Below are 12,528 nucleotides of genomic sequence, written 5' to 3' on the forward strand. Positions count from 1 at the left end.
GCTTGGACTATGTATCCCTATGTAATAAATGAAAAGTTCCTTTTATAGATTGTTTTGGTTAAAGTTAAAATTAAATTCTATTAATTTTTTTTTTATTTTCCTCTATCTAGGTGTTTTGTCTTAGCTTAATAGGCAAATCTCGGGAAGAACTAAAACCACTTACTTCCATTAAATTCCTTCGGGCGCTTAGAGTTCTATCTCAGTTTGAAAGAATGAAGGTAAGAGGAAAGTTTGTAAACTAATCTATAATTTTAATGTAGGATTACCAAATTTTTCAGATGTAAACTTTTGCGATTTTCTCATTTATATTTTTGACAATACTAATATAAAAACCTTATATTCTGCTAAAGATAAAAAAGGAATATTAGCTACGCTTATGCTTATTAGGATTTTAGGTCTTCGTTGCTTATAAGATATGAAAAGTAATAAAAATAAGCAAAAAAAAAATAGTTGAGAGAAAATATTTCTTTTTTTAGTCTTTATTGTATTTTCCCACTACCATTTAGTTCCCTTATACCCCCTCCTCCCAGCAATCACCACACTCTTGTCCATGTCCATAAGAGAGAGAAAATATTTCCAAAAGTAAAACCATTCTAATCCACATGGATATATGTATGAGTATTAATAAAATGACCTGAAATTAAAAATTTAACTGTCAGCAGTTGAAACTTTAATCAGTTGGCTAAGTTTTAAAATTACAAGAACATTGTATACACTAAATAGTTATTTACTAAGTAAAATTAAAAATAAATTTGCTTTTTAGAAGTCACACATCATGAATTGTGAATTCTTACCAGTTGTCTCTCCATCGGTCTCATGCCAAAACCCCTTCTGAGCAATGTGAGAGAAACTAATAAGATGAACCACATAAAATGGCCAATGTTCAATCTTTTGAGCCTAGAAAGGAAATATACTGTGGCTCAACCTAATAGAAAAAGCAGTCTTTGGCCACCACAAATAGTACAATTATGTAGATATACCAAGATCAATTGTATACAGAAATGACAGGAAAAGTATAATTTGACCTTTTATTTCATAATTATACTTTTGGGGTTTTGCATTTTTATTTACATATATTATTTAGCATTATCCTTTCAATTTATTATTACAGAAAACCACATATTCAATGTAGGTAGGATCCAATAAGAAAATTACTTGCTAAGCTGTATTATTTTATAGTTCGTATACTATACGTTACATTTAAACTGTCATTCATTAAGAAACCATAACACTTAAATTTTTCCACTTGTTTTTATATAAAAGTTTGAGTGATTTTTAAAAATTCAACACAGAAATATAAAAAACTTAAAATGTGAATTTTATAAAAAACATATTGCAGACATTTTAATCCTATCACCTCTATATCATATATGTGTATTCATATATGTGTATTCATATATATACACATATATAACTGGGTTTATTAAGTATATTAATTACATTTTAATATATATGCAAGAACATGATTGATAATAATATTTTTGTAATTTATATGAATCTGGTTGACTCATTATAATAGGATTTAATCCTGACTAGCTTAAAATTGTAATTTACATTATAACTTAGGAAATATTTTATTAAGAATGTTATGGAGGTCCATAAAGTAGCATTATCCCCATGGGTTTGCTTTTAAACCAAAATAAGGAAAAAATAAGCTGAAAAGTCAAATGTGGTTGGAGAGGTCTGTAAGAGTAAGATTAAAATGACAAGACAACCAAATTTCCAGCATAAATACTATTTAGTAATAGAAAAATTTCATAGAATATCCTAGGGCTATAAACTACACATGACCTATTAAGTAAAAATGTGGTGGGTGGGGGTTACAGATGGGGAGGTGTTGGTCAAAGGCACAAACTTTCATCTATACGAGGAATAAGCTCTGGAATGTCATGTGTAGCATGGCGACTATGTACAGGTGATAATATCATACTGTGTACTTGACATTTTCCAAGAGAGGAGACCTTAAGTTTTTTCACAATCACCAAAAAATAAAGTACAACTATGTGAGGTGATGGATGTGTTAATTAGCTTGAGTGTGGTAATCACTTCATAATGTATACATATATCTAATCATGATTTTGTATACCTTAAATATATGTAATTTTTATTTCTCTATTATACCCCCATGAAGCTGAGAAGCACACACATAGAGAAAAATAAACTAAAATAAATTACTTATCATTGTAAAAAATGTTATAGAATAATACCAGGGTTTTTTTCCCCCCTAATAAATAGATTTAGATACATGTTGGGAGGGGGGAGGAAATGCCCCTATCAGTGAATTGTCTGAACATAATTTAGTTTTAGAAATAAAAAAGTCTTATTGAAAACACAATTAAAAGTCAAAATATTAATTCAAGGCCAGAAAATTAAGGAATATACAAACAAGTAAGTACAGGCAAAAGTATATGTATCCAGTAATGGCTGAGGGTAGGAAAGGTTAGACTCATATAAGAGAAAATCAATGGTGCCTCAAAAAGAAAGAGAAAATGAAGTGATTCACGGGAAGGGATTCAAAAGCATGAATGCTGAGTGGAAGATAAAGAAATGGCAAAGACTGAAAATACTCTGTTGGCTATAACAAGTGGTTTATATTTGTATAGCTGCACTAGTGGGGTGATGAGAGTAAAGTTTTGATTGCAATATTAAAGAGTAAAGGGACTTAAGGAAATGGAGATGGTGATTATACACTATTGCTGTCATTCAAGTTTAGGTGGTGAATTCACATCCCAACTTTCCACTCTGGAGTGTCTGACCAGCGACAGAGTGGTTCATGAGGGGCTTTGTGATGTTGTGAGGTCTAGCTGTCTATTCCGTGTTTCTTGAAACAGTCTCCTGACTTCATTGATCTATAATTTCTTGGTCTTCTCTTATTTCCCCTGCCACTGCTTTCCTCTCTCCTTTATAGGATGTTCCTCCTGAAGGGTAGAATGCTCCCAAATTAAGTCTGTTTTGCTCTCATTTCACAGTCTGTCTAGATAATCTTATACATACACACAGGTTCACTTGTCTTGCCCATTTCACGCATAATGGTTGATAAACTTGTTCAATCAGTGAAATACTTCATTATGCTAGTATTTATACTAAACAGCTCTGTTGTTCTTTTAATGATTTTTTACTAAAACATTTTGAGAATATCTGGATTTTTAAATGTGTATTTTTAATTGAAATTTGTTACTTAGGTTATTCAAATACCAGCATGTGGCCTATTAAATCTTTAGAGATGGCCTTTTTTTTTGTTATTTCAATATGAGATCACATTAATTAGTATTTCTAATTTAATAAAAATACTTTCACATTTCTTACCTAAAGTTTACATGTTTGCTTTTTATATGCCAGGTGGTTGTGAGAGCTTTGATCAAAACAACTTTACCCGCTTGGAATGCGGTCCTGGTCTGCCTTATGGTCTGGCTGGCCTTTAGCATCATGGGAGTACACTTATTTGCTGGCAAGTTCTATGAATGCATTGACCCAACAACAGGAGAAAGGTTTCCTATACATGAAGTCAGTAATAAGAGTCAATGTGAAAGTCTTTTATTTAATGAATCCATGCCATGGGAGAATGCAAAACTGAACTTTGATAATGTTGGAAATGGTTTCCTTTCATTACTTCAAGTAGTAAGTATGTTCTTGATTTTATTATCTACTATATGTTCGTCCATATTGCAGGTAAACATAAGGAAAAAAGTGGAAGATTAATAGAACTGGTAATGAATTATTTCAGCTATTACTTGTTAGCAGATACATATTATGAACAAATAAGTTCATTTAGAGAAATGAAAGTGAAAGAGTTTCTGTTCTTTTTGGAGAAGGAAGTGGAGGTGAAGGCAGCACTGACTGAGAAAACGGCAGCTACTAGCCAAACCTGTTTCTGTCACTGATCATGTAATAGGGTCACAATTTTTGGTCCAGCTGTTTTATTTCTGCTTAGTGCTCTGAGGAATGGCTACTCAGTTACCCGACATCTGGTAGGCATGAGGAGGTGAACCATTCCTGTCTCAGTTTCTCCATAGAAAAGCACATAGAGAGAAGTTACAAGTAACTATGATACTCAGGCAGCATGTATTTATTTACTATTTCTCTATCTCTCTACCTATATTTCTTTCTTTTTATACTATTTTAAAAGAAATTTCTTATTAACTACACTTACACTAAGTAGTTTTAAATAGTTGTTAACAAACAACATAAATATAATGATGAAAATGGTAAAGATCTTAGTTTCACAATATATTGAAGTGTGGTCAGCCTTACTAATCAAATGTTTTACTGTATTAATAACAGACTGAGTTTTACTTTTTATTTGCTATGAAACATAAGATTTCCATAAACATTAAATACATGCCATTTTTATAGGCAACATTTAATGGGTGGATCGATATTATGAATTCAGCTGTTGATTCTACTCAAGTAAGTATAATATAATTTTAAAGGCATTGTTAATGTATAAGCAAACTCATTTTTGTAATTCAAGAACAGAGCACTAGCAATAACAATAATTAACAGTGTGAAAGTAAATGTTTATGCTAGGCAAAAATTAAATACAGTTTATATTGAGTATTTCATGGGCAATGAAATTGTTTCAGGATTACATAAAATGGGGTGAGCCCCAATAGGACCATTTCAAGGATTATCAGACTTCATAACAATCATTAATGCAATATAATAAACTTTGAAATCTAATGAGTAAAGAGAAAACATTGTCTCAAGTAGCATTGTTGGATTTTCTTGTCAGAAATTGTTTTATAAATCTTTTGTTTAAAAAGGTCAGTATCAATATTTCCCTTGTTTTTCACTTTTTATTTATTTTTATTTTTAAATAATTTATTTTTAGCCCTGGCTGGCTTAGCTCAGTGGATTGAGCGCGGGCTGGGAACCAAAGTGTCGCAGGTTCAATTCCCAGCCAGGGCACATGCCTGGGTTGCAGGCCACGGCCCCCAGGAACCGCACATTGATCTTTCTCTCTCTCTCTCTTTCTCCCTCCCTTCCCTCTCTAAAAATAAATAAATAAAATATTTTTTAAAAAAGAATTTATTTTTTAGTGCAGTTTTAGGTTTACAACATAAGTAAGAGAGAGGTACAGGTTATTTCCCATATATCCCCTTCCTCCACTCATGCATACCCTCCCCATTATTAACATCACTCACTAGAATGGTGTATTTTTTACCAAGGGTAAATCTACATTGCTACATAATAAGTACCCAAAGTTCATAGTTTACCTTGGGTTCACTCAGTGTGGTGCAGTCTATGGGTTTAGAAATATGTGTGATGACATGGACCCATCATTACAATGTCATATAGAGTATTTTCACTGCCCTGTAAGTCCTCTATGTTATGCCTGATTTTGCTTATTTTTTAACTTAATTTTTAGGTAGATATGCAGCCTAATTTTGAAGACAACCTCTACATGTATATTTATTTTATTAACTTTGTTATCATTGGATTATTTCTTCCTCTGACTATGCTGGTTGGTGTTATTATTGCTAATTTCAACAAGCATAAAGTAAAGATAAGTATAAATGGTTTTTGTTTCATTCAATGCCTGAGAAAATCAAACATGTTTACAAAAATGTCCTGGTTCAAATCATTGGTTTTGGGTTCAGCTTAATGTCATTTTTATTTGGTACTTAGCTAAAAAACAAGTGATGTTGCTGTGTATTGATAAATATTACTAAAATATTCATTCTGTGCATTGTTTTCTATATTCAAATATACACAGGCAAGTTTAAAAGGTAAAAATTTTATATTTCTGTGTGTATGTTCATAAATAACATGCTAAAAAATCATTGTGCATTTGCACAAATATGTGAAGTTGGAGAAAAACAAATCACACTTTTTTCTTCTCTGAAATTTTCAAAGCCTTCAGAATCATAACCAGCATAGGTATTTTCTTAGAGCAGCTTTTTATGCTAGAAGTAGAGAGAGTCATAAATTCTGATTGGGTCGCCTAAATAAGAGTGTTTGACGTGAATAAGAGAGAATGCAGAGGCAGAATCGGACAGCCCATTGGTGCCATCTCCACACAAATATTCCCTTCAAGGCTTCTACAAATTGCAAAGGCCTCAAAAGTCATCAAAGTCTGCTTATTCTAACCACAGGGACCTAATTGGCACAGGCAAGCCTCCTAACAAATCAAAGAATAGTTTTATTTTGAAGTTACAACTTTAGCTGTATCATCAAGTTTAGCCATGTGGAAAATCTTGTAAACAAACCACTCCAAGTTCCCACTAATCAGATGGGGTTAAAGAGGTCAGTGGTCAAATACAGTAAACCTTTCTAGATATTCCATTTCTCCTGCAAGAGGTAGGCCTCAGCAGACTGAAAAGTTTAAATAGGGTTGACTACCCACAGGAAAGTGCACCAAAAGATAATCACATATCAATCGCCCCCAGTGTATGTTCTACGTATGTTTTATATGGATTTCTCTGCAGAAAGTCAGGTGTGTTTATGATTTAGTTCATTGCAGTTAAGACTTTTTAAGAAGATTAAATCAATCATTGCCAAGCTTTCCAAAATGCATTTTAATATAAAGTGAAATTTGGATTAAATGTGATTAATATGTATTTTCTTTCATTTCTTTACCAAGGAGGTTCAAATATTTTTATAACAGGAAAGCAGAAAAAACAATACCATGCACTGAAGAAGCTGATGTATGAGGATTCTCTAAAATCAACACCTCGCCCAGGAGTAAGAAAACATGTCGATTTCTTTTGAAGCTTTTAAAAAAGTTCTCTTTATATATTCATCTTTTAAATAAACATGTGTTTTAAACTTGTCAACAACAAACACTTTTGACAAAAATTTTAAAAATATGTTTTTTGACAAAACTTTTTATGTCTTTTTGCTTGTTTTGACTGTATGCTATAATTCTAGTTTGGTAAACACGTAGGCCTTGATTTATTCTCCTATTCATGCTGGGAGTAAAGTTGTAAATCTAAAGCCTATGTATGTGTTTAGGTATCCTATTAATAAGACTACTACACCTTTTTCTTTACCCACAGAACAAGTTCCGAAGATTCATCTTTGACTTGGTAACAAGTCGAGTTTTTAATATCATCATTATGGTTCTTATCTGCTTCCAAGCAATAACCATTATGATACAAAGTGATGAACAGAGTGAACAAATGGACACTGCCCTCTATTGGATCAACTTCACTTTTGTTGTGCTATATGCTGCAGAATGTGTGCTGAAGCTAATCTCTTTCCATTGTAACTATTTCACTATTGTATGGAACATTTTTGATTTTATGGTGGTTGTGTTCTCCATTACAGGTAAGATTTTGTGTAGTCAGATTTTCATTTGTAGAAATGTTAATTCAGGCAAGTTCTTATAGTAAATGTCTCCTGAGACCTAGCCTCTTAATCAGCAAAAGAGGTAGAGACCCTTGTTATTTCCAACAGAAATGCTTTAAATTTTTGCATTCATGCATGTACACATGCCTGAGAGTTATGAGGCACTAAGAAATCCTGTCTGAATTAATACATAGGCTTTACTTCACAGACCACCAAGTAAATAATTACCCTTTCAGTATATTAACCTACATTAGTTTCCTAGGATGACACTAAGTATCTCTTTATCTTAACATGATAAGAACTTTCAAGCTCACATGATTTTCCCTTTCCTCTAATCTCTAACTGTTTACAACTTTCACAACAGTAGAGTGTAAGGCTTTAAAAAATGGGTCACTAGTTTTACTCTGGAGATCTCAGTCTTTTATTTAACCAATGTATTTGATTACCCTATTTGTGCATAGATATTATACTATATGCAAAGAATTCATTGATCAACATGTTAGGCATAATTTCTTTATGGCCATATTTTTATAATTTATTAAGAGATACAGAAAACTAACAGTTCATTTTACTGTGCTATCAAGGATCGGATAAGATTATGGAAGGGCTGTTACAGCAGCACATTAGTGAGGACACCTAATCAGTAACTAGAAGGCAGAGAAAACTTCACAGATGAAGCAAAAAATCAAAACAGTTACTTATTGGGTTGGAGGTAGCAAATAATCTAGGAGAAGTGTTTTAGGAGAGAAAAATTTCTTTGTTGTCTGCATCCTACAAGACACATAACAGAATGTGAGCTCCATGAAAATAGGAACAGCATTTAATGTTTATTGTCAAGTACTATTTGGTGTAATCAGCAGTAAAAAATGTGGATAAACTGTCAGCCCAGGTGTGCTTCTGGAAAATTCACTCATTCACCTAGTAGTCAAAGTAGATGAACTATTAACAGGCAAGTATAAGAAGCTTGACTGAAAGTACATGAAAGGAGTAACAGGAAGGTACCAGAGGAATGTAGAATTGAAGAGCCCTATGAGACTGAAGTGGGGGACTGAAATAGAGGCCTGGAGAGAGGAAACCACAGTCAGAGAGAAAGCTGTTTGAATCTCGGAGCTCGGAAGGCAGGTCTCCTGCCTGGGTTCAGAAGGTGGCCATCACTGTATAAGACTGAAGTAATAAATGATGGAGGTTATGAAAATGATGGAGAAATGAAAATCTGAGTCAGAGTAGAAAGTCATTAAAGCACTGTGGAGATGAGGATATAGATACACCAGGACGTCAGAGAGAGTGCCGGCATTAACAGTAACAAAGTTCAACAGAAATGTGAGACATAATCCTTCCAGATTCAGCAAACATACCATCTCATTTAGAAGCTTCATATGATTCTCCCCTCCCCCACCTCCTGAACTCAAAAGGCACCACATCCTCTCCGGGACTTCCAGCAACATCGCTTTTCATAGTAGTTATAATTTCACCTTGTTTTATAGTTGTCTCTCTCACTTTCACATAGTTCCCTCATTCACCCACCGCTGTCAGGAGAAAGTTCTAGGCAAAGACTCACTTATTCAGTTCACCTTGAAAGCTCTTAAGGGCCCAAATATTATTTATGAAATAAGTAAATTAAATTAAAATCTGTGAGTCATTGAAGTACAAATGATATATTGTAGAATTGTGCACCTGAAACCTGTATAATTTTGTTAGCCAGTATCACCCCAATAAATTCAATTTAGCAAACACTTTTTGTAATTATATTCATCAACCATGTTTTTCTGCTTTGTATTATAATTAGTTTAAATGTCTACCTCTATAGATTAGAAAGGCTTTGAGGACAGAATTCACATTATTCATCTTTGCATATTTGCACAACACCTTTATTAGGTGTGGAATAAAAGTTGCATCGAACTAAATTTCTTGATCTAATTACAATTAGAAAAAAATGACTACAGTCATATTACAGATGCATACCATCTGTGATTCCAGAAGTACTTGACACATAATACTCACAGGATGATGGTACAAAGAATTCTCTTCCAAATTTTGCCAGATACTCTGGGCATTGCTACATAGTATTTGGCCAACCCAAACTTAAAATATGTGCTAAATGCTCTATGAGAAGGATGAGTAAAATGATCTTAACATATAGAATGAAATAAAATGTAAAATAATTTACATCCCTTTAAATACCACCGAATCTGTCTAATTTTACTTCTTGCTTTATCTTTCCCACACCAGAACTATTTCTGCCTCTAGCAGGATACTACCTTGTACCTCCTCCCTTTGTGCAACTCATACTTCTCTCTCGGATCATCCACATCCTGCGTCCTGGGAAAGGACCAAAGGTGTTCCGTGATCTGCTGCTTCCTTTGATCCTCTCCCTCCCAGCATTGTTGAACATCAGTCTTCTCATCTTCTTGGTCATGTTCATCTATGCCATCTTTGGAATGTACAACTTTGCCTATGTTAAAAAGGAAGCTGGAATTAACGATGTGTCCAACTTTGAAACCTTTGGCAGCAGTATGCTCTGTGTTTTCCAAGTCACAATATTTGCTGGTTGGGACGGGATGCTCAATGCCATTTTCAACAGTAAATGGTCTGCCTGTGATCCTGAAAAAATTAACCCTGGGACTCAGGTTAGAGGAGACTGTGGTAATCCCTCTGTTGGAATTATTTATTTTGTCAGTTATATCATCATATCATGGCTGATCATTGTAAACATGTACATTGTTTTTGTTATGGAGTTTTTAAATATTGCTTCTAAAAAAAAAGCCAGGGAACTGAGTGAAGATGATTTTAGGAAATTCTTTCAGGTGTGGACAAGGTTTGATCCTGACAGGACCCAGTACATAGATTCTAGCAAGCTTTCAGACTTTGCAGCTGCTCTGGACCCTCCTCTTTTCATGGCAAAGCCAAACAGGGGCCAGCTTGTCGCCATGGATCTTCCGATGGCCGTTGGGGACAGAATTCATTGCCTTGATATCTTACTAGCTTTTACAAAGAGAGTTATGGGTAGAGATGTGAGCATGGAGAAAATGCTTTCAGAGATAGAGTCCGGGTTTATGTTAGCCAGCCCTTTTAAGATCACATATGAGCCAATTACAACTACTCTGAAACGAAAGCAAGAGGCAGTCTCGGCAACCATCATTCAGCGTGCTTATAAAAGTTACCGTTTGAGGCAAAATGACAAAAATACATCAGATATTCATATGATAGATGATGATGGGGAAGATAAAGCTACCAAAGAAGATGCCTGTTCTGATAAAGCTTAGCAAAAGTCCACTATTCAAAGCCATATCTAATTCCACTAACCACCTTTTCACTTTCTTTACATCTCTCAAAAATGTTAAAAGTTGAAGTCAGAAATAAAAGCAAAGATTAGAGAAAGTAAAGATTTCAGTTAATAATCAGTTGTTTACAACTGATGGAAGTTAAGCTTTCACAAGACTCCATGTTAAATTCAGTTTTACCCCTCTGCATTCAGTGTAATCAGACATCCCTTTAAATCACTGCAGTGAGTGAAAGTGGGTTACAATGCCACTTGATAATCCAATGCTGGTTTTCTCTATAGGATTTTCAGTGTGTGATTCTTCTGGAGGATGGGGACGTGGGGGTAGAGATTAGTAGCAAAGGAGTCTTCCTGGTATATTTTTATGTCTACTTCAACTTGATGGGATCCAAGTCCCCTCTTTCTTAATGTTGAATGGTGTTTAAAAAGCAGTATAGTGCTATAGGCCATTAAATCATGAACTTTCCTACACAGATGCCAATTGGGGGAAGAGGAAGGGCTATTTTTAGAAAGTGCCTTTGAGATCAGCCACAGAGACCTTGGGCTGAATCAAACCACATCTGAAAAAGATTGATCAGAGCCCTGTTTCTGTTTTATTTCTTCTGTTTTTGGTATGGGGAATTAGTGTTGTTTCACGGCTCTTGAATTCCTGGCTTCCCATCTCTGGCTAGTTTCAGCTATGTCAGCTCTTCAGTTGCACGTGTTTGTAGAACAAGAAGAAAAAAGGAAAATCAGTTATGACCTATACTTTCTTTATTCACATTTTTAAAAAGTGTATTTAATAAAATGATATAATAGAAAATATGTTAGTAGTCTTAAGTCTTACCTTATCATAAAACTGATGTATTTTTACCATTTATCCATAAAGTAACATTGAGTATATAAGATCTGACAAACGTATATCATAATATGAATTAGCAGAATCAAGGGCTGCCATCGTGTCTAGGGATTTTCAGTGTCTTGATCATTAGTTGGGAAACTGTGGCCAATTTGAACTACTTTGTGCTGTACTTTATGGTTCTTTATAAATAGAGAAAGAAAATGATCACTGAAGCTGTGAGAACTCTGAATTAGGAGATCAAAGTGTAAGTATGTTGGTGGGGTTATATAACATTAACATGTACAAGTTAGTTTTCGGTTACTCGGTCTTTCTGAGTTCTTGTTTTTATCTCATTACACACATAATTACTCTCCAAAATGTTTTATATCTGAAAAACTTTAAAATCCTAAACATTAATTTTCACCATTGAAATTATTTATAAAAGATTGACACAAAGTTGTTTTTAGACATGTTCATAAAAATGCAGCCACATCTACAAGGTCTGTCCAGAAAAGGTCCAACCATTGTTAATTTAATGGGAACAGTTTGTGTACCATTGATACAATCTGGCAGCCAAGGAGAGTGGACTGGAATGTGCATGCGAGAACAATGACAACTTCGCTGTACTGGTCAGTGGGGGTGGTAGACCCCATTGAGTGAGCATGTGTCCTGTGTGGCCACTGTAGTCAAAATGACTCAGTGAGTAGAGCAATGAATCTGCATCAAATTTTGCATTAAGTTTGAACATTCCTCTGGAAACTATTTGGATGATTCAGAAGGCTGCAGCTATGGGCATCCGTGACTGGCAGCTTCATCACAACAATGTGTCTACTTATCATCACATCTCATGCAGTTTTTTGGCAAAACATCAAATCACCCAGGTTATTCAGATCCCCTACAGCCCAGATTTGGTGCCCTGTGTTTTCTGGCTTTTCCCAAAATTAAAATCACCTTTGAAAGGGAAGAGCTTTCAGATTGTCAATGAGATTCAGGAAAATATGGCCATGCAGCTGATGGCAATTGGGAGAATTGTGTGAGGTCCCAAGGTGCCTACTTTGAAAGGGACTGAGGTGTCATTGTCCTATGTACAATGTTTCTTGTATCTTTCATTTTCTTCAATAAATTTGTCTATTTTTTA

At 34.3% G+C, this 12,528-nt stretch overlaps 1 protein-coding gene across 1 annotated transcript in view; it reads left to right on the forward strand.

The window, feature by feature from the left end:
- SCN7A (sodium voltage-gated channel alpha subunit 7) overlaps positions 1-11,874 on the forward strand; it is an 81,953-nt gene extending 70,079 nt beyond the window's left edge. Inside the window, 7 exon segments of the mRNA XM_036023355.1 lie at positions 111-218; positions 3,340-3,618; positions 4,354-4,411; positions 5,373-5,506; positions 6,580-6,684; positions 6,999-7,269; positions 9,520-11,874. Coding sequence (XP_035879248.1) covers positions 111-218; positions 3,340-3,618; positions 4,354-4,411; positions 5,373-5,506; positions 6,580-6,684; positions 6,999-7,269; positions 9,520-10,553 — 1,989 coding nt within the window. The 3' untranslated portion in view covers positions 10,554-11,874.
- The last annotated feature ends 654 nt before the right edge of the window (positions 11,875-12,528 follow it).

The sequence above is a fragment of the Phyllostomus discolor genome, chromosome 4, assembly GCF_004126475.2.
Source record: "Phyllostomus discolor isolate MPI-MPIP mPhyDis1 chromosome 4, mPhyDis1.pri.v3, whole genome shotgun sequence".
NCBI lineage: Eukaryota > Metazoa > Chordata > Mammalia > Chiroptera > Phyllostomidae > Phyllostomus > Phyllostomus discolor.